The sequence below is a fragment of the Artibeus jamaicensis genome, unplaced genomic scaffold, assembly GCF_021234435.1.
Source record: "Artibeus jamaicensis isolate MK-2021 breed Jamaican fruit bat unplaced genomic scaffold, CSHL_Jam_final scaffold_847, whole genome shotgun sequence".
Classification (NCBI taxonomy): Eukaryota; Metazoa; Chordata; class Mammalia; order Chiroptera; family Phyllostomidae; genus Artibeus; species Artibeus jamaicensis.
In genome coordinates, this window is record NW_026522057.1 from 15,303,604 (window position 1) to 15,325,643 (window position 22,040).

General features: G+C 51.8%; 1 protein-coding gene across 4 annotated transcripts in view; it reads right to left on the reverse strand.

Moving 5' to 3' along the window:
* The window catches only part of RPS6KA1 (ribosomal protein S6 kinase A1), a 38,827-nt gene extending 20,808 nt beyond the window's left edge, over positions 1 to 18,019 (reverse strand). The window contains exons 1-6 of one of the 4 annotated variants that reach the window (XM_037135843.2): positions 17,770 to 18,019; positions 10,677 to 10,721; positions 2,913 to 3,029; positions 2,564 to 2,645; positions 469 to 549; positions 230 to 309 (exon numbers count right to left, since the gene is read on the reverse strand). In XM_037135843.2, coding sequence (XP_036991738.1) covers positions 230 to 309; positions 469 to 549; positions 2,564 to 2,645; positions 2,913 to 3,029; positions 10,677 to 10,721; positions 17,770 to 17,832 — 468 coding nt within the window. In that variant the 5' untranslated portion in view covers positions 17,833 to 18,019. Of the gene's footprint in view, positions 1 to 229; positions 310 to 468; positions 550 to 2,563; positions 2,646 to 2,912; positions 3,030 to 3,853; positions 4,082 to 5,744; positions 5,854 to 10,676; positions 10,722 to 17,769 lie in introns of those variants that run through there. The other 3 variants (XM_037135844.2, XM_037135841.2, XM_053660382.1) reach the window with 3 other exon arrangements.
* Between the last annotated feature and the right edge of the window lie 4,021 nt (positions 18,020 to 22,040).

Sequence of the window (22,040 nt, forward strand, 5' to 3'; positions counted from 1 at the left end):
ATCAGATCCAAGGCCTGACCCTCCTTGACCCATCTTAGGGAAAACTCTCAGAGTCTTTGAGAATGTGAACTCCGTCCAGGGTAGGTTCCTGGGTTAGGGATTGCTACACAGGCCTGCGTGGTTCCAGGACCAGGCCACAGTGGACATGTCCTTCACAGGGCCCTGGGATGGGAGGAATTGTCCTTCCAACTTCATCCTGGGGCCCTCTGGTAGTAGGGTGCCACCTCACCTCTTTGGAGAGCCGTGTGAAGAGGTCCCCGCCACGTAGGAAGTCTAGAATAAGGTAGAGCTTGCCCTCGGTCTGGAAGGCTGAAGAGAGGGGAAAAGGCAATGATAGGGCCAGCTGACCCTCTGTCTCCAGCTTGTTTGGCTTGCCAGGTGGGCAACGTACAGGGAAGACAGCAGCCCATAGGCAAGGGCAAAGGCTGGCAGGTAGGGGGGTAACTCAGGGAGGGTCTTTGGTCTCACCATAGTGCAGCTTCACCACAAACGGGTGGTTTACATCAGCCAGGATGTCTCTCTCCATCTTGGTCCGAACACGGTCACGCACTGGCCAGAGGAGAAAGTAGGTCATCAAGAGTCTGGTCACTCCCAAGTCCTAGCTGAGAAGAGTTCTCTTTTCCATCTGCTACTCACATTTAATGGTAGTGCCCAGGGCTGAGTCCTTCGTGCCCTGCCCATCCCTCTGGCCCCATCCCAGGCTATTTAGCCCTGTCAGTCTGAGCAACCTGTTCTTCTGTGTGCCCTTAGCCTTTGTCCCTAGGGGTCCCCCAGGATGCCTTCACAAGCCCTCTCTTAATCTGGCAAGATAAAAATCCCCAATTCCAGTCTGGAGGTTGGTGAGAACAGTCACTGAGGGAGCTCCTTATAAAGGCAGATTCCTGGGGCGTCAAATTCAGACTCATAGGTCTGAGCATACATACTTTTTTTTTTTTTAAGAATAAAAGTCCCATCCTAACCGGTGTGGCTCAGTTGGTTGGGATGTTGTTCTGCAAACCAAAGGGTCGCAGGTTTGCTTCCCAGTCAGGGTATGTGCCTGGGTTGCAGGGTTTGGTCCCTGGTCAAGATGTGTACAAGAGGCCAATGAACGATGTTTCTCTCTCACATTAATGTTTCTCTCCCTCTGTTTCACCCTCCCTTCCCCTCTCCCTAAAAATGAATAAAAATATTTTTTGAAAAAAGAGTAAGTCCCTAAGCAAGTCTGATCATCAGCAGTTCTTTCTTTAACTTAGTTTAGGCCTCACCTCCTCCAGGAAGTCTTCTTTAACCCTAAGTTAGGCCCCTAGCTAAGTTAGGGGCCTCTCCCCTACAGTGCTCTGCTTCCTCCTCTATTTTAACATTTTTGTTTCCCTCACCAAACATGTCAGGGACCGTGCGGGAGTTAACAATTCCAGTCACTGTTTCCCAAATACTGTATGCCTTATATTTTCAAACCACCCCTTATGATTCCATCAAGGCAAAGAGTTGCTCCTTCCTGGGGTACCCTTCCTTTCCTATTCTCAGTCTGGAGAACTCCCAACTCATTCTGCAAGGCACTGTTTGACTGGTTACTCCTTACGTGAGCCTATCCCCTGGGAGTCTGCACCCTCTCTTCCCCAGGGCTCCCCAGTCACAGCACTGACTGCACTGCACTGCAGGGTCTGCTCGGCCTTTCCAGTCCCAGCCTGGGAGCCCTTCAAAGCAGAGACCAAGTCTTTTCATCCTTCTCTTCCCCTGTGGCTCCCGTCATCACTCCTGGGGAATAACTCCTACCCCCAGCAGGCTAGCCTTGGAAAATCAAAACTACCTCAGCCCACAGATAGCCCTTCATGGGCTTGTTCTCAGCCATCCCTTACCCTGAACCCCACGTTACTGCGAAGACAGGGTCCATTCACAAGAATGGACCTATAACATCCCCAAGGCCAACATTTCCAATTTTCCCCACCCCCACCCCAGCCCAGGCCAACTCTACCTGGTCAGTGGCTATACTGGCTCCCGGGCTAATTAGCGTCACTGCTCAGCCCAGAGCCTACTACCAACTACCCCCACGCCCTTCCTAAGTCCTGGAATTATAGACCTGGGCTTGGGTTCCCTTCTGAACTTTGCCACCCACCTCCATGGCCCTGCTTTGACTCACCCTCTCCTACCTGCCCAGCTGCCTCACGTCCTTCTCTACCCTGAGAGGTCTCCCTCAGACTCTTCCAGCACCATGAAGCACTATGCTGACTGCAGGCCTCTGCCCAAGCAACCTGACACCTGATGGGCCCCACCACAAACACACACCCTCCTTCCAGATATTCACCTTCAGCTACAGACATAGGCACTTGGTGTGGGGAGTGGGGGTGGGGATGCAAATAACCCCAGAAGACTTATCTTCTGAATGGACCCTGTCTTTGAGATAAGGTGGGATGCAGGGTAAGGGGTGGCTGAGAACAGGCCTGTTTCTCTACCTTCAGACCAGGAGCTCCTGGACCAGGAGATAGAGCTATGTCTTCTATTAGACACAAAATCCTGGAGAGCTGGGCTGTCTCCCTTGATCCTATGCCCAGCCTGGGCTCTGCACGTAGAAGTGCTCTCCACTCACCTTTCAGCGTTGCCTTTTTCAGTACCTTCATGGCATACAGGTGCCCACTGTCAGGCCGTGTCACCTTCCGCACCAGGAAGACCTGAGAAGGAGGCAGTTGGGGGAAAAGCAGAGAGGCTGGGGTGGGGACTGAGCCTATCGGTTCCCATCTTCCAGGTCCCAGAATGACCTCTAACTTCTCTGCACCCCATGTTGACCTTTTGTCCTCCCTGGGTACTAAGGTAATCTCCTATCCTACCCTCAGACCCATCAATCCTTGCCCTATGATCCTTTGAACCCTAAGGTGTCCCCTCATTCCCGCCTCTGACATGACCAGTGCTGCCCTCCCAGCTGTGGGCTCAAGACTCACTTTGCCAAAGGATCCCTGGCCCAGAACTTTGAGCAGCTCAAAATGGGATGGATCGGCCTTCTCAGAGCCAGCCTTGACATGATGCGTGATGGAGATCTCCTTGAGGACACCCTCATCCTGATGGAAGGATAGAGCTGGTGAGCATGGTGAGCCCCATCCAGGTCAGCATGGGGCATGTCCCCCTTCTAAGTCCACTCCCACCAGACATCAGCGGACAGGGCCCTGCAGGCCCTGACAGGGACAGCCTCCAAGTTCATCAATACCAAAGGGCTTCAAAGGCTAGGGAGGGTGAAACGATCAAGTTGCTAGGTCAGGTAAGGCTCTGCTCCTATTGCTCCGGCCTTTTAGGGCCCAAGGGGATGTGCAGGCACAGCCAGGCTGAGCCAACCACATTCTCTGGCTAAGGCCCAAAGACCTGCCTCAGGTCTACCCCTCCCCCTGCTATAAAGGTTTTGGTTTTGCCACAATAGGAAGTAGGGCTTGTTCTCATATTGGGGAGGCAGAGCTGGGTTTTTGTTCCTGGACAGGATGAATGACAGGATCCCTCCAGCCAAAAGGACAGGGCTGAGATGCATAGAGACCCACGAGTTACCTGAGACTCCCCCACCAACTGAGTAAGTGCCAGTCTGGGATGGGCAGGAGCTAAGGCCAAAGACTCAATGCCTCACCCTCCAAAAGTACTTTCATACAAATCTACTAGAAACCCCTCACCAGGCTGTAGTTGTTCTAGGACCCCTCTACCCTCTCTCCAATCTGTCCATGTTATCCTGGAGCCCTGAATTGCCTCCTCACTTCCCCAGGAAGCAGGTTTGGGCAGAGTCCAGTCACCCAGCAGAGCCAGGTCTTGACTAGGAGAGCCCGAAGCCAGCTGAGGCCAAATTGGCTACCGAGGCACCTGCTCCAAGGGCCACAGCCAGGCCAGCTCATCTGGGCACACTCACCGAGTCCCGCCTGGGGCCAGAGCCAGAGCCAGAGCCGGGGCCAGGGGCAGGCAGAGAGATCTGGCTGATCCTGGGCCGCTGCTTCCTGGGTAGCCAGGGGAGCAGGGCCCAGAGCCGCAGACGGGGCGGCTTGGGATCCTGCTCCATCCGCCCGGCAGGGCCAAGGCACCATGGCAGGAGCAGGCAGCCTCCAGGGCTGCCTCAGAGGTGGCCAGGCCCAAGGCGGATGTGCAGGTTGAGGGCGGGGGCTGGGCCCAGGCCGCCAATCACTCAGGGCCTGTGGTTTCCTCACTCCAGGCCTACACCCTTACCACGTTCCCTTCCTCTCTCTTCCCCCTCCCCATCGCCTGAGGGCTGCCCTCTGGCCCTCCACCCCCATCCTCCCTGTGGGCACTGCAAAGGGAAAGCCCCACGCCAACTCAGCTGCTGAGGAGCAGATAGGTACCCAACAGGCGGAGGCAGGCACCCAACATGTAGAAAGAGATAAAGAGGGACACCCGACAGGCAGAGGCAGGCACCCAACATGTAAAGGCAGATAAAGAGGGACATCCAATATATAGAGGCAGGCACCCAACAGGTAAAAACTGATGAATGTGGGCAGAGGTAGAGGCCAGAGGACAAACATGCCCAAAGGGCAGGGATGGATAGAGACACTGACACAACCCAATAGACAGAAGAACACATATCCAACAAGCAGAGGCAGGAGAGAATTCATACCTAACAGGCAGAAGCAGATGGGGACACACTGAACAGGCAAAGATAGATGGGGACACATGCCCAACTGACAAACACAGAAGGGGACATGAACCCAACAGGCAGAGGCAGATGGGGACTTATATCCAACAGGTGGAGACAGATGGGGACATGTACGCAACAGGTAGAAACAGAAGGGGACATAAACCACCAGACACCTAACACATGACATGTACTCAACAGGTGAAGACAGGCCCCCTTCATGCAGTAACAGGAGCCTAACAACAGAGGCAGGTGAGCCCCAGACAGAGACAGCCAGTCAGTGAGGCCCAAGTAGACACATAGGTACCCAAGGGCAGACACACAGGCAGGAAAGACACATAGATACCCAGGAAGTCAGACCCTGAACTCGAAGGCAGAGTTCTGGTTCTTGCTGGTCTACCTAGGGGTGGGAAAAGAGGTGAGAGGATGTCACCTGAAAACCCCTAGCACTTGGGAGAACAGTCCAGCATTTGTGACAGACCCATCTCTGAGGTCCTCCACTTCTGAGGGGGGCCCAGGAATAAAAGAGTGGGCAAGAGTGACATCTAAGTGCAAACTGATGACTTTGACTCTAATCTAAATATCCTATAGACTTATGCCCATTTCAGGAAGAGAAAACTGAGACCCAAGGGACAGTGACTCATCCAGGCTCAAAGTAAAGCAGTGAAAGAACCCAAGTCCTTCCCCTGGTTATTGCCGGGCCTGCAAGCTGGCAGGCCACAAGTGCCAGGAAAGGGTGGGTAGGTAAGTCACCCATCCAAGCCTGCCCCCTCCTTCTGTACTAGGGTCAGTCCAGGGACTTCCCATTCCAGGTCTTGACCGTCAGAGACACAGCTAAATCTTCAGGGCACCCTGAACAGCCACAAAAGCTGCAGCCACAAAAAGCTACAAGCTAATCGAGCCTGTGTGTAACACAGAGTCACAGGTGATAAGGTGCCCATGCAAAGGTGGGTCAGGCAGAAAGCTACACAGCAACCCTACCCACCCCACCCTGAGGTCTGAGCTTCCATTTGCCTATCTGTCTGTGACTGAGAACACTCCTAGGGACAGAAGCAGTCACCCGGAAACCCCAGGGGACAGAGCTACCCCCATAGCCATTCCTTGCCCAGAGTCATGGTGACAGACACTGCTAGAGGCAGGCCAACCCTCTGCTCACCTTTCTGGGACAGGAGAGTGAGTCTTTTTCAAACCTAAGGAAATCTGCCGGGGTCTGCATGGTGGGGCTCAAGTCTGTGGCCACAGTGCCCCATTGCTCCCTTTACTTCTGCTTTTTCAGCCTTCCCAGCCCAAAAAGGCAGGGTCCCTGACACCCTCCTTCTCACTTCCCCTTCTGCAGGGAGGAGGGACAGAAGATGGGTCAGGCTCCTTTGCTGAGGAGGGGACTATAGACCCCAAGCCCATGATTGTGGGTGGGGGAGGAATACATTCCTCCTGTCTCCTGATCCTAAGGAGGGAAGACTGGAACAGAGTCAGAGTGATGAAGTGCTGACAGCGGGCATGCAGCACCTGCAAACATGCCTTAAGAGAATGAGAAGCAGAAGTCAGCAAGCCATGAACTCTGACTACCCTGGGCCCAGAGAGTAGACACTCCTTACCCCATAGTGACTGTCCCATGGCCCACCCAAAGTGACAGCCCACGGAGCAGGTGCCACCACACCCCACCCTGTGCTGAAGAGCCTGACAGTCCAGGGCCCTGGGATGGGCAAGGGGGGCCAAAGGCACTGGTCAGGAACAACAGAGCTCTGAGATGAGGAGCAGGTAGCCATGGGCAGGGGTTGACGAGGCTCAGCCCCCTTCCATGTGACCTCGCTGCATCACTCACACCAGTATACCCACAGGAACTGACACACACACAAATACACCAGGCCGATGATCGGAAATCATTTCCACACACATCCCCTATGTGGAAACACACACCCCCGCATACACACGGACTTCCCCTTCCAGTCCTCAGAGGGCCTCCAATAACAGGCTGATGATGGCCTGTGAGGGTTGTAAAAGATGCTTCCTTAGACTGGGGCTTCTCATTGCACCTCAGCTTCTTCAGGCAGGAGTTTGGAGGCTGGGAGAGGAATCCCTGAGAAGCAGAGGAAGCAGAGGAAGATTCTCGGTGGCTAGCAAGGCACAGGAAGGGGCAATAAGAAGGAAAAAATCTCAGAGCTGCCTTCACTGAAGAGTATGTGCAGGACCCATGAGGCCTCTGGGTGACAGAAGGGGGAGGACAGGCACCAGACCACATCCCCTGGTCCCTGCCCCATTCCCCCCTATAGATACTTCCTCTTATTCACTTCCTCCCACAAGGCAGCTAGGAGAGAAGACCAGAGCCCCCTGCCTGATCCCTTGTCCCTAGGGTTCTCACCCTGGGCCTCCCTCCACCAGCCATAGCCCAAGTCCAACTGCCAATCTCTGGCCCTAATGAATAGCAACAGCCCCTTCCCCAGCTGGCAGCACCTGCAGGGTCTCCCAGGTGCTGCCCCTCTAGTAGGACAGATGTCTACAGACATGTCTCCCAGCATGCTTCTGGGCAGGTGAGGAGGGGTCCACAGTTCCCAGGCATACTTGATGGGGGAGCTGGCCTCAGGTACTAGGTCAGGACTGGCATGGAGTGACAATGAGAATTATGCCTCATATTATTGAGCCATTCATTGCATGAGGCCATTCTTTTTTTTTCAACTGTTGCTAGTATGGATTCTGCCAGGCCCTGTGTCTTAGCCCCATTTCAGAGATAAGGAAACTAGACTCAGAGATAAAAGAACTTGTCCAAGTCATTTTATGACTATAAAGTGGGAGGGCTAAGAGCAAAATCAAAGTCTGTTTGCTTCCAAAGCCTACACTCCTAAGCATTTTATTATTGCCCTCCTTGCAAGGCCAGGCAGCCAGTGTCCCATCTGGATATCACTCATAGCTACTGGCCCCCTGCTTTGTCCTCCAGGCCAGGAGTCAGACACTAGGAAGCACACACGTTAAGGCAGATGCCAGCCTTGACCTCAGGTAGCTCCAAAAAATCAATACATGATAACAAAACACAATTTAGCAGCGAAAGAGCTACAGTCAGGGACTGTGAGTGCCCAGAGGCGGTAACTATCTGCATAAGGTGAGGTTCAAGTACCTTCCAGAGAGGGGGCAGTCTAGCTAGACCCTGAGGAAGAACAGGCTTTGGCCAAACAGAAAGCAGAAAAAAAGACACTTCATGTAGAGAGACCAGGGTGAACAAGAGGCTTAAGGCTAGGAGTGCAGGCTGGGAAGTTAAGAACTGTCCATTCACTAGCTGAGCGCTCCCAGGCAAACTCTCTCCCTACCTAAGCCTCAGTTTCCTCCTCTGTAAAACAGAGGTTAAAATGAGATGTTGTTTCTAGAAGCAAAATGGGCTACAGGGGCAAAGGGACATAGTAAACAGAACTTCTCCCTGGATTAGTGTGCAGTCTTACTGCTGCAGAGTCTCCTCTGGGCAGGTGGAAGGGACGCCACAGGGTCCCAGATGCTGGGAGGGTGGGCTAGCCTGCCCCAGCCAGTCCAAGGGAAGTCCCCTACAACACCTGAGGCTACCCGAAGTCCACAGTCACATCCTGCCTGAGATCCAGCCAGGGGAGCAAGATGGATCCGGGAGGGATCAGGGTTTCATAAACAGGAAGAGAGGAGGGGAGGGGGGAGAGGCTCAGCTCTCAAAATAGACCTACAGGCACTTCAAAGGGTCCAGCTCCGGAGATAGCCAGGGGAGGGGGCCTGGGGTGCCCAGTCTACCCCCAGGAAGGAAGGGAGGGTAAATGGAATCTTAATGTGCCTGAGCACACCAGGTGTGCCCTAGGTACTGAAAAAATCCAGGGAGCTCTCACCCTAGACTGCTATCCGCACTATGGTGCTAGCCCCAAATCCCCTTCTACTTGAAACAAATAAAATAAACAAATTTTGAACACCAACACTGTACCTCACACCCTGTTAGATTCTTTAATTTATACGCATCCCATGCCCTCCTCCATACCTTCCTCTGGGTAGCCCTGAAGGATGGACTTAATTCTACAGGAAAAGCATCTGAGCTTCAGAGGAGCAAACCACTCACCCAAGGTTATGAGGCAAACAAGAAAGAGGGGAAGGATTCTGAACTCAGAACACCTGATTTCCAAGTCCTCATCCCACCTCTTCTCCAGGTGGAATTCGCACTTTTCTCTCGAGCTGCCCATATCCTGCCTTTCAAGGCCCAGCCAAAAGCCAGCTCTATAGGGAAGATGGCCTCGAGCCCTGCAGCCTTTCCCAGTGTTTCTTCCTCTGCCAGTAACCATCCATCCAGTCCACGCTCAGTCCTAAGCTCCGATGCCACTAGCAGGGTTCCCCAGGACATGCTCACGTCATCACACCACCAAGAGAAATGTAGCCTTGGAAGGTAGTGTATTTCTGTGACCAATATGGGGCCTGGCACAGAATGAAAATTCTTTTTTAAAAGATTAAAAAAAAATTTATATATCTTTAGAGGGGAAGGGAAGGAGAGAGAGAAATATCAATGCATGGTTGCCTCTTGTGCATCCCCTGCTGGCCCCCAAACCAAGCATGTGCCCCACCTGGGAATTGAACCATGATCCTTTGATTTGCAGACCCATGCTCAATCACTGAGCTACACCAGCCCAAGGTAGAATGGAAGTTCTAATTGCCCATAGTCATCTTCTCCCCCACCATAGTGCCCACCACATAGCTTTCCTGTCTCCACCTGCCCCCCTGGGGGCCCCTTGAGGGTGGGAATATTGCTTTCATTTCGTGGTTCCCAGTGCCACAGCAGGGTGCACTGAAAGTCTGAGGAAGCAAAAGATAAACCAGCCCTTTGCCAGCTCATTCCAGCTGGCACAGTGTTGAGGTCCTGACCACAGGCTGAGCGCCCCCTAGTGTGTTGGGTCCAGAAGTGAGCACTGGAGATACTGTGCAGTTCTAGGGCAACAGAGAAGATAGATGAATAAATTTCTAGGAATGGTGGAACTTGGGGGTCACAGGGACCTGGTGTTCTTCCTCTTCAGCACTGAGTGTTCCCTGGGCTGGGAGGAATGGGCTCTGTGGTCAAACAAGCGCTGACTTCTCTGCCCACCAGCTATGTGACCTTGGGCCTCAATTTTCTCATCTTATAAAATGGGAATAATAACAATTTCTACCTCTAGGGGTACTGTGAGAACTAAAGGGAAAGCTTCTGGTGTGGTGCCAGCTGTGTGCTCTTTTTCTTCTTTAATGTGGCATTTGAGGCTCTCACCCCACCCCCCACCCATTCCCAGCCTCATCTCCCCTACCCTAGAATTTTCTGCTCTAGAGCAGGAGTCATAGGTTTAGGAGATCAAATGTAGGTTACCTGACCAGGTAAGCTCCTTTACTCTCTCAACTAGTCCCTCTAGCTTTAGATGAGAAACTGTACTTACCACCAGCTCTCCCCAAAGCTGCCACTCCCAGAACCTCAGCTTAACATATGTACATGCTGGTTCTTCACTGGGGACCTATAGCCTCTTCATTTTTGTTACCAGGCAACTAGGGGCATCTACTGTGTGGGAGGAGATTCTGTAGACATGGGGCCAAGCAAACCAAGGGGCCCAGTCCCCACCTCTTGCCTGGCTTCTGATGGCCCAAGGTTGCCATAGTAACCAACAGAAGACAGGGTAGGAGCCTACTTCTCTCACCCAGCCTTACCCCAGGCAGCTCAGCAACGTTATCTTAGGAGGCTAAGTCAAGACAAACATGGGGACCAGCCCTGGGTCTATCTCAAAGGTCGAGCTTATGGCAGGTCTAGTGCCCAGGCAGACCTAGGCCTGGGAGATGTGGCTACCAGTAGGAAGTGGAGTTGACAGTGTACTTCTAACATGAATTCTGCTTCTGACCCTGTTTGGACCACAGTCCTCTCGCCTAAGGAACAGGAAGGGTTGAGCAAGTGATCTCCATGCACAGGGTTGCCTTGAGGATTAGCTGGAACTAGAAAAGGAAGGCTGAACTGGGAAAGGGGTGAGAAGCCAGGGCCCTCCATCCAGGTGGGTCAAGGGCATGCCTCCTTCCTCCTCCATGGCCATGTAAACAGTGCCCCCCCCCCCCACAGTCCCTAGCCCAGGGTGCTAGCCCTAGTCCTCACCTTGGATGGCTGAAGTCCAGCTTCTTCCCCTGAGGCCTGTCCATTCTGGAAAAGAAAAGAGAGATTAGGGAACATTGTCAGAATTTACCAATGTGGGACAGAGCAAAGAGAGACCCTGTGAGGCACCCCATCCTCAGCTGTTCCCAGTAACCGGGGAGGCCATGGAGGTGGGACTGGAGTTCAGGGTGGGTCTCCCACCTCCACTTGCACAGTACAGGCACAGATATCAAGCCCTCCTGCAACAACCTCTCACCACCCAGGCAGTGCATTTCCCGATACTCCCTCCCTCAGCTCTCTGCCTGGCAAAGACTACCTTTGAAGACTACCTATCTTTGAAGACTCAGCTCAAATGTCACCTCCTTCCAATAAGGAAAGAGTATGTGTGGCTCCAGCTCTGCCAGAGACAAACTGTGTGACTTTGTGACAACTAATCGACTATAAGTGGCCTCAATTTCCTGACCTATAACATGGGGGTAATTACAGCCACTTCCCAGAGGGGCTGCAAGTGTGGAAAAACAGTCTGGGTAAGTGTTCAGCCCAGAGGCAGTGGCTACCCTGGCCTTGCTTCCTCTGGGGCCCTTGCCCAGCCAGACAGAATCGCTGCTGGCCCACTATCCCCTGCACTCCATTGTACCACTTTTCACATTGCAGGAACTATTTACACACATGCTTGCCCTTCCGAATAAAGGGAGTCCTGGGAGGGTAGAGATTATAGCTCCATGCTAACAGCTGCTCTCTTCCGAGCCCCTGTCATACGCCAGGCACTGGGCTCAGTGCCTCACACCTGTGGCATCACCCTTATGACCTGGGAGGAAGGACCTAGCCCCATGATAGAGAGAGGAACTGAGGCTGAGGGGCCTAGTAATGACACCTAAGGCCACACAACTGATAAATGGGGATTCAGATTCTGGTCTCTGACACCCAGGAGGTGCTCGAAAAAGTTCTGCTGAAGAGCAACCCACACCCCAGGCAGGGGAACAACTTGTAGAGGAGTGGGCACTAGGTCCCATCTCTGGGAAGTCCTGCTTTTTCCAGTCCCCAGACTTCACACTCAGGTGGACATTATTCATCCTGGGGTATACCAAACCCAGTCCAACCCTTTCCCATGTGATACAAGGCAACCGGCTTAATTTATCTGGACCTTGGGGAGCTGAAAGGTGGTGTCCCTATCCCTCCTGGCACAACAAGAGTGTGATGAGGCAAACAGAGGCTTCCAACAGCTAGGCTGGGAAGACACAGCCTAGGGCAAGTCAGGACTTTGGAGCCAGGGGCTGGGTCCAGAGGGCAGCTGTGGCCTTGCTTGGAGGCAGCAGGCACAGCTGTGTTCTGCCCATTACGTAATCTCCCTGCCCCTGGAACAGCTCCCCACTGCTGCTCCCAGGACATCCTGCCCCCTGAGCCCCTTTAATGCCCCTAATCCTCCCCAGAGTGAGTGTTCTGCAGGCCACCCCCCCACACACATACACATATATTCTGTCACCTTTCAGCAGCCTAAGGAGAAAGGCCAGGTTGATCAGGGCCTGGGGGGAGAAAGGGTGCATTTGTAGTTTAAGCTTCACTTCACCCAACGTTCTGAAATTTTTTTTTTTTTTTAGAGAGGGGAAGGGAGAGAGAAACATCAATGTGTGGTTGCCTCTCACACGCCCCCTACTGGGGACCTGGCCAGCAACCCAGGCATGTGCCCCGACTGGGAATCGAACTGGTGACCCTTTCGTTCACAGGCCAGCACTCAGTCTACTGAGTCACACCAGCCAGGGCGACATTCTAAACTCTTGACAAAATTCCCTCAGATGGTCTCAACAGTCCCCCACCCCAGCCTTCCCCTATTCCAAAATCTCATCCTTCCCAAAATTCAACTGTGATCATTGCACTCGAGTCACTTACTCAAGTGACTTACTACTCTCAATAAGTCACTTACTACTTATTGAGAACCTGCTATGCATCAGGCCTCAAAACCTTCCATGACTTCCCACTGCCTGCAGAATACAGTCCCAGCTCCTTGGCATGGCATTCAAAGCCATCATCTCCAACTGTCCAATATAAGTGATTAAAAAATGTGGGTTCTACACCTAAAACAAAAGCAAACTAAGAGGACAGCTAGATCAGGAGCGAACCATAGAAATGAAGATCACATGAAGGGTTAGCAACAGGGGAGTGGGAGAAGGAGAAGGGGGGAAGAAGGTACAGAAAATTAGTAGCATAGACCGTAGATAGAAAATAGATAGGGGGGAGGGTAAGAATAGTTGGGGAAATATAGAATCTAAAGAACTTGAGACTCGTGGTCATAAACTAAAGGAGGGGGATGGTGGGGGAGGGGTGTGCAAGGTAGAGGGGAATGAAGGGGGGAAATAGAACAACTGTAATGGCATAATCAATAAAATATATTTAAAAAATAAAAAATATTAGCAAAAAATGTGGGTTCTGCCACAGAAATGGAGATCACATGGAGGGTTAGCAACAGGGGAGTGAAAGGAGGAGAGAAGGGGAAAAGGTAGAGAATAAGTAGCATAGATGGTAAGTAGAAAATAGACAGGAGAAGGGCAAGAATAGTATGGGAAATGTAGAAGCTAAAGAACTTATGACACATGGACATGAACTAAAGGGGGGGAATGTGGGTGGGAGGGGGTGTGCAGGGTGGAGGGGAATGAAGGGGGGGAAATGGGACAACTGTAATAACATAATCAATAAAATATATTTTTTAAAAATGTGGGTTCTGGCCCTGGTCAGTGTGGCTCAGTTGGTTGGAGTGTCATCCTGTGTACTGAAAGGTCATGGGGTTGGTCCCTGATCTGGGCATGTATAAGAGGCACCCGATTGATGTTTCTTTCTCACATTGATATTTCTCTCCCTCTCCCTCCTTCCCTCCCTTCCCCTCTCTCTAAAATCAATAAGCATGTCCTCAGGTGAGGATTAAAAAAAAAGAATGTGAGGTTTGGAACCTAACCTTGTGGGTTCAAATTCTAGCTTCTACCCCCTGTATAACCCTGAGATTACTTCATTTCACAGGGCTTCAGTCCCCATCTGTGAAATGGGGATAAAAGTAATGTATCTCTTCAGGTGGCTATAAGCAAAAAAATAGTCTATAAATATATACACCTAGCAAGTACTAGGCCCACAAATAACAGACATTATTATTATTGGGCCCTGTTCTTAAGCTAACCTGAATGACCTGAAACCCTGAACAGAACAGCTTATTTCATATACTTAAACATTTGCATGATAACTCATTCCTTCTACCAAGAAAACCCTTCCTGCCTTGTCACCTTGGCAAACTCCTGATCTTCTTCAAATATAATCTCTTCTGTCCACACAGCCTCAAGTCCTTCCCTCCTTCCTCTGGGTCCTACAGCACTGAAGAACACGCAGGTTAACTCAGGAAGGACCCCTGGCTTGTCTGTCATCATCTCCTTGGCACCGAGCTCAAGCTCAACCCAGCAAAGAGAGCAGGGAGACCAGAGCAGGGTCTATTACTCCCATTTTTTCAGACAAGGCTCAGAGAGTAAAGGGATTTACCTGAAGTCCCTCAGGTAGCAGAGAGGAGACATAGGGCCATAATGGAAAGTCTTGTGATCGTAAGCCTAAATCCCTGATGAGGGAGGGGAGGCACTGGGCTCCTCCCAGGAGTGGGCTTACTAAGAAGTGTCCTGGAAGATTCAGAGGACCCCACAGGCCCTGTCTGGCTGCCTCCAATCCCAGGGTTTCTGCCTTGGGTGCCATCCTCATGGAACCCTACACCTGTAAGAGCTGATGCATAAAGTCTCTAGTGGGGGTAGGAGGTGGGGAGGGAATGACAACCCTGGAAAAAAGACTGCAACTACAAAAAAGGACCAGTCAGAGCCAGGGTCCTGGAAAAATAGGGTTCATTTGTCCTTGTGACCTGACTGCTACTTGGATGGAGAAAAGAACACAGCTCTGCAGCCATGAAGACACAGCCACTAATATTAGCTGTGTTAACCACTCACTTTGACCTTGGGTTTATACATCACGTCTCTGAGCCTCAGTTTCCTCATCTATACCATGAAGGCAGGTCTGTCTTGTGCATCCTGTTACTTGAAGTAGTACTTGTCACATGATAAGTATTCAATAAATTTTTGATGAATTAATGAATGAATGGAAGGGGACGGTGATGCTGACATTGAAAGATATTGAATGATGGACCTTATCTAGAGTTTAGTACAGGAAGGGCCCTTTAGTCTCTTAGAAGGTGGAGACCCACTCTCCTCCCTCTTTTTCAAAGAGCACTGTTCGTGGGGACAGCTGCCCAGGGCCCCCACACCACTGTGCCCCTCCCCTAGAAGTCAGAGGTAAGTTCCAACAGGCATCCTTCCTTTCCACCCAAGCAGCTCTGTTTTGGGAAGAAAGGCAGGCCCAGGGCATTGTCTAGAGAAGCCAGGCAACAGATGGACAAAGACAGCACGTGCCCCGCAGGCAGGAAGCAGCCCCAGGAGCTGGGTTCAGAGCCCAGCACTGGCAGTCCTGCACGCTGCTGGAGGCTGGGGGCCAGGTGCCAGGGCTGGCTGGCACCACTCATCCTCAGCAAAGGCTGGACAAGGGCCCTTTGGGATGAGGAGTCTGCCAACATCCGGAGCCTCTCTTGGAGTAGTACCTTCTACTTAGGTCAGTTTGATCCCAACCCTTCCCCATCCATAAGCCTCTGCCAACATGAGAGACCTGGGTTCCAATATTGACTCTGACATTAATTCACAGGCCTGTTCTCCAAGTTCAGTTGTCACATATGAAAATTGGGGTAGCAATCCCTACCTTGATGAATTATGAGAATTATTTTATTTAATAAGGTGACACAGGGTGGGTAGCACATAGTAAAGCTCTGAACATAGTAGGGCCAGGCCTGGGGATAAGGTTACAGCTTTCGGCAAGATCAGGGAAGGCCCAGGCAGAATCCTCACCCACACTTCCAATGAGTTTGCTCCACCTGGACCACACCCTGAGCCAGGCCCTGCCTCCCAGCAGCCACTTTTCAGCAGCGTCATGGGGTGGGCAGGGCAGTCCAGATCCCAGGCCTCTGCCAAATGCCCCCGCCAGTCCCTCGTCTGCCTCCTTCCTGGCCAGGAGCTAGCAGCAGTGCCTATACCTGCAGGTCAGGCTGCTGTATCACTTACATGTCACCTGGGCTAAGAACAGCGAGGCCCTGTTCTCCAGTGAGAACAGCCCAACCTGTGCCCTGGCCGCCCATGGCTCCTGTTACCCAAACAATAACACCCAGTTGCCTGGCGCCTCCATGGAGTGGGGGCAGGGGAGAATGGGTAGCAGTACCCAGGGCTCTGTACCCTCTCCCACCCAGGAAGCAGAGGCCAGAACCCACCCCTAGCCACTGAAGAAACAGAAGCCCAGAGAGGCTAAGGACTGACTAAGGGTCACACAGCATTTCTAAGGTGAAGTTCCTGGAGAAATCATGCCCCCTCCCCGATCCTAGGAATTAAGCAAGTCTTCACCTCTCACAGAGTTTAAGTGCAGTAGTACTCAAAACTAAGTTGAGTTTCCTATTTATACTTGGCCTCCAGATTAAGCTGGGCCCTGCCTCAGGATTCCCTGAAGGGAAGCAGGAAGTAGTTCCTTGGACTGGGAATCAGACTCCAGGGTGTCTGCCCTTGCTACTTCCAAGGTAAGTCCTTGGGTGAAGTTCCTCCCTGGCCTCTCCCAATCTACCTACCTCTAGAGAGGCCTATGTTGCAGGGACATGCCAAGGCAGAGTATTCCACCTCAGAGCTCCCCCAGCCTCCAGGCCCCAGTGACCTAGTCCTGGGGGCAGAGGGTAAACAGGGATAGGGGCTGCAGAGGGCAGTGTTCCTCACATCAGAGGAGGGTGAGTCAGCGAGAGAGAACCTCTAAGAGCATGCAGGGCCTGTAAAAACCCCATGGCAGGAATCCCAGAGCAATTTACTCCAAATTGCGCCTTCAGGTTGGTTACCTAATCCTGCCTCGCCCACCCTCCAGTAGCCAGTGTCAGCCATGACCATCCCTTTAAAGGGGCAGCACACCTTGGATGCGAGGGACCAAGGGTCCTCACTCTGATCTCAACCCGAAACCTTAAGAGACAGGGCCCTTGGTGGTTGCACCAGGTAAGAGAAGGTAGAAAAGGGGACCTGAGAAAAGGAGGAGACCTAGCAGAGGCTAGGGGCCCTAACCAGGAGAAAATCACCTTGGCTCCCAGGCTCACTGAGATTTCCACACTTCCTGCATAAACCCCACATCCCCTTTGGAAAGGGAGTATCACCTGCCTCCTTCCCAGCAAGAGGCTGAGAGGGAATTTTTTTGATCTGGTTCGGGGCTTGACCTTGACCCTGGGGGTCAAAGGGTACAGGAAGAACTGGCCTCCTGAACGCTTAGGGCCTGGCACCATAAAATTCTCCGAGGAGGGCAGGAGCTGCTTCTGGGAGAGGATAGGCTGACAGAAACCAAACTACCCAGGGTCCCAGCCCTTCTATGGGAGGGGGCACCAGAAGGTAGCAGGCACCAAAGTCCAGCCCCTCTCCGGGAATAATCTTCACAAGGTCGAAGAGCTTGTTTCCACTCTCTTCTCCATAGTCTGAGACAGGAAACACAGATGTCCTCTGGCCCTAGCCTCGGGGTAAAGAAAACCAAGAGTTTCAGTCCCAGACCAGCAGTAGCACCCCACATTCCACAACTGCCAAGGGTGAAGAGGGACAATATTTCTAGGGTCAGCAGCGAGGAAGCGGGGAGCTTTTGGAGCAGGGCGCTGGGAGACGTCAAGAAGTGGGCGTCCATGACCCTCGTCTCTCGTAGAATTCCAGACATCAGACAACCCAGCCCTGCCCGTCTGCGCTAATGGAGGGAGCCCCGACAGCTCCCAGCATGGATCCTAGGTGTGTGGGATGGGGGAGGCCAGCGCTCAGCGCCCCATGGGATCCCCTCGCTGGACTAAGCGGGTTCTCGGCGCTTGGCGGAACTGTCCCCCGCACACACACACCCGGGGCAGAAGGGGGTGGAGCCGAAGAAGGGGCAAGAGATCGGAGGGCGCTTGCAGACAGCAGCGGCGCCGCGAGCTGCCCCGCCCCAGTGGGGATCCTGGATCGTCGGCCGCCGGCGCCGGTCCCCCACCCCGCTAGCTCACCTCCGGGTCCAGCGGCACCAGCTCCATGAGCGGCCAGGGCTCCTTGAGCTGAGCGAGCGGCATCGCGCCGCCCCCGTGCCGCTCGCGCTCCTCCGGCGGGCGGGGCCGGGACGCGCCGCCTCCGGGGTTCCGGGGTCCCCGGTTCTGCGCCCCCACGCCCCCGCCTTTCCCTTCCCGAGACCCTCGCGCTCCGGCTGGGCCGTCCGCACCGACACAGCAGCCACCGCCGCAGCCGCCGCGGCACTCTCACTTCGGCTCCGTCATCCGGCGGCGCCGCGCCCATTGGCTACCTGAGTGAGGGGCGGGGCGGAAGAAGCCCCGCCCCAGCCCTCGCGGCACCACAATCCCGGCGGCGTGGACCCCAGCCAGGGTAGTAAGGGGATCTCTGACGGCTACCTCACCTCGAGTCCCTGGCCCTGCGTTCTGCCCCGCCTGGAAGTCCTCCTGGCTCCTCCCCTCCAACCCCACTTCACCACCACCCCCCCCCCCCGCGCTGGCCACGCCAGGTCCATCGCTGTCTCCCCCACTCAGCTCATTTGGAATCGCGCAATCTAGGTGTGCCTTGTCCCCACAGTGGGAGGGAATCCCCCTAATTCCCACCCACCCCTCCCCCACACACATCAAAAGTCCCAGGCCTGATTCTGGCTACAGGCTTGAAAGGAGCCTGGGCCCCACACCCCTGAGACCCCTCTTTAGGACTCCTTAGGGATCCACCCTACTAAAGTCAACACTGGAATCCCGTGGGGATCTCAGTGATCCATCCCCAGGTAAGTTCTATCACGGTCACCACCATCAGAACCCACAGTTCCCCCAGAGTGAGTTCTTAATATGCATTTTTTTGTAACCTGTGCTTGAAGGGAGCTCATTTCAAGCCAAGTCTCTCCAGAACCTCTCAGCTGCAGGCACAGATATGGGCTGATTTGGACTCGATGCCCCTCTGAGTAGGGCAGGGACCAGGCTCCCAGGATAGACGACACTTGGGCTGCACTTGGAGTAAAAGGCCAGGGAGAGCCATTCTCCCTGCATAGTTTCAGCCTCCACCTAAAGAGGTGTTGGGGTCCAGGTGTGATGAGATTTATTCACACATGGACGAATGGAGGGATGAGCTTGCAGGTTCATGGTGGGAAAGACTGGACATTTACAAAGCTGTTCAGGGGGATGGAAAGGGTTGCTTATCAAAAGTCTCTGCCCTCCACCAACATGTGATTTCCTTGAATCCTCACCACCATCTAGTCGACAAAGCATAAACTGGCCTCAGAAAGATGAGATGACCTACCCAAGGTCACACACAGAGCAGGTCAAGAACAGATTAGGACTTAAAAAAATGAAAGTGGATGAGAATTTCTCCTAAATCCAGAGTTTCCCCTCATCCCTTGTTTCCAGGGTAGCACCTCAGCTGTTGAAGTAAATTGAGCTTTCAGCAGAAAAGCCCTAGGAACCCAACAAATCTGGGTTTGAATACCAGGTCTGTCACCTCCTTAACAATGGAAAACTCATTTTATGTCTCTAAACCTCAGTTCCTTATCTGTACAAGGGGAATTATAATCCCAAACTTTCAGGTATATGCTGAGGACTAAATTCATTTTAATTCAATATATATTAATGGCTACATATTATATGCCAGGCCCTCTTCCTGAGCATGTATTGTAAACCAGGGCTACTTGTAGGTGCTGAGAAATAAACAAAACAAGGCCCCTGCTCTCATGGAGTTTACATTCAGTCTGGTGTGATTAATTAATTACATATTAGCTAACACTAATATAAGTACCTACTATGGAGTAGGCCCTGTTCTAAGCACTTTACCTATATAACATCATTTAACCCTCATAACATTATGAGGTCGGTGCTGTTATTATTGCCAATGTGCAAAAGAAACTGAGGTAGAGAAATCAATCGTTTCTTTCTCTGGGGCCCTCCAAGGTTACACAGCTGGAAAATGTCAGAACTGAGAGACAACCCTGTAGTCTGGGCCCAGATTTTGTTCTCCTGTTCACTCACTCTCCACCTTCCTGATGAGAAAAGTGAGGACTAAACCCAAGGTGGGCTAGACTAGAGTTGGCAGCCATTATTAACATCAGTGTTGGTATCACCCAATTCAGTTGCCCCGAACTACCTTGTGACGCTCCAACTGCTACTGCTCAGGGCTAACATTGTAATATTTGGACATAAGTGTTGTTTATCTAAACAACAATTGAGCACTCTTCAAAATTACCTGTGTATTCTGTATTTTGACTCGCTGAATCTAGTAATCCTACTCAGGGTTCAGAACAGATTTCGGACAGGTGCCAAGTACCTGGCTGCAAGCCAGACTGAAATTAAATTTAGGAAGAGACACTAAAACCCAGAGAATGAGGGCAAATGACTTGGCTAGGGAGATGCATGGGAGTGGAGAAAGTGAGGGGAAAGCAAGAGTGATTTTTTTTAAAGGTTTTTATTTATTTATCTTTAGAGGGGAAGGGAAGGAGAGAGGGAGAGAAAAATCAATGTATGGTTGCCTTTCGTGCATCCCCTGCTGGGAACTGGCCTGCAGGGAACCTGCCTGCAACCCTGGCATGTGCCCTGACTGGGAATCGAAGCAAGAGTGATTTTTACCTTCAGTCTGCCCATATCCTGAGGCCTCTAGTCCTCTCTTTTCCTTCTTACAGAAAAGGATTTTCTATCAAGTGCCCCATCTCAATTTAAGGACTGAGAAGTGATTGCGTTTTCCTATGAATTAGTTTTACTTCCGATGGCCCCTCACCCAAGAGTACTGGAAAGACACTGGGTCATGATGAAAAAAGGGGATCCAGAGTACACCCAAGCCCTGCCTGGGGAGCTTGTGCAGGTCATCTTGCCCATCTGCGTTGTAGGGACAGCAGTCACTCAGTAGAGAGCTATAGAGACCAAACCGCAGTCTATAGTGTGCTGATCCTGCATCATGAGCTCACAGTTTTTTCTCTATTTCTCTCTATGCTTCAACCACAGGGCCTTTGCACATGCTGTTCCCTATATTTAAAACCACCTTCCCTCTTCCTCAGGCCAGCCTATCTCCACAATCACTTCCTCCAGGACACATTCCCTTACCTCCCTGTTGTACACACTCATAGCAATGGATACTTTTCCTTAACACTTTAGCACTCCCCTACTTGAAACCCTCCTGTGGTTCCCCCATCACTCTTCCAACCTTTATAAGTATTTATGTGATTTGATTAACAACTGCCTCTTCAATTATATTGTAAACTCTGAGAGGCAGCAGTCATGCTTTCTTGACTCTTCATTGTCTTTTTGCACCTGACACACTGCCTGGCACATAGTAGGTGCTTAAATAAGCTAAGTCACATGTCCAACATCACCTAACTACAAAATGGTAAATTCAGGACTTAGACTCAGGCATTTTAACCCTATGCCCTGAAATACTACACTCTGAGTAGTGGATAAATCTAGCAATAATAATAATAATAATAATAATAATAATAATAATAATAATGGTGTTAGTAGAACTGGCTGTTCTGGGTGGTCACTTGAGGTGTTAAATGAGTGTTACTCATGATTGTGAAAGGGCTTTGCTGGACCCAAGTGAGATTATTATTCTGTACCCTGTTGAAGAGATCATTCTGGCATGGAACAGGGTACTGTACTGACAGAGGCTAAGGGCCAGGGCATATGCCTGCTATAATATTCAGGAACACAGGTCCTAGATGGGCCCTGCCCCAGGGAGAGGGGAGAGGGTCTGTCATCATTCCATCTTGACCTTTCATGTAGAGGTCATGTGTCTCCTGGCAGTAGGTGGAACAGGATGAGGGGAATAATCATAATAGTAACTACCTTTCACAAAGTGCCAGAACTTAGCTAAGTATTTAAGTAATAAATAATCACCAACTATGAGGGCTTATTGAAAAAGAAATATGTGGCCTGCCTGGAGCTGAGTGTTTTACAAGCAAGAACTCATGAAATCATCCCAATAATACCATGAGACAGAAATTATTGTCCCTATTTTCTGGATGAGAAAATTGAGGCTCCAAGATGTATAGGATTGCCTATGATCAGACAGCTAGTAAGTATTGCAGCTGGATTAGGAACTCAGTTCTCGCAGACTCAATCACTTCACCACACTGTAAGCCCAGAAGCAGGTGCAGAGTTACTCAGTGTACAGACAGTGGGTAGTGGTGAACAGGGGAGGGGGTGAAGTCTCTTGTTTGCCTCATGCAGGTCTGAGGGAGAGGGGTGACAGCAATCTCCTACTTAGAACCCTCCTATGGCTCCCCATCACATGTCCAACAAAACCCAAGACT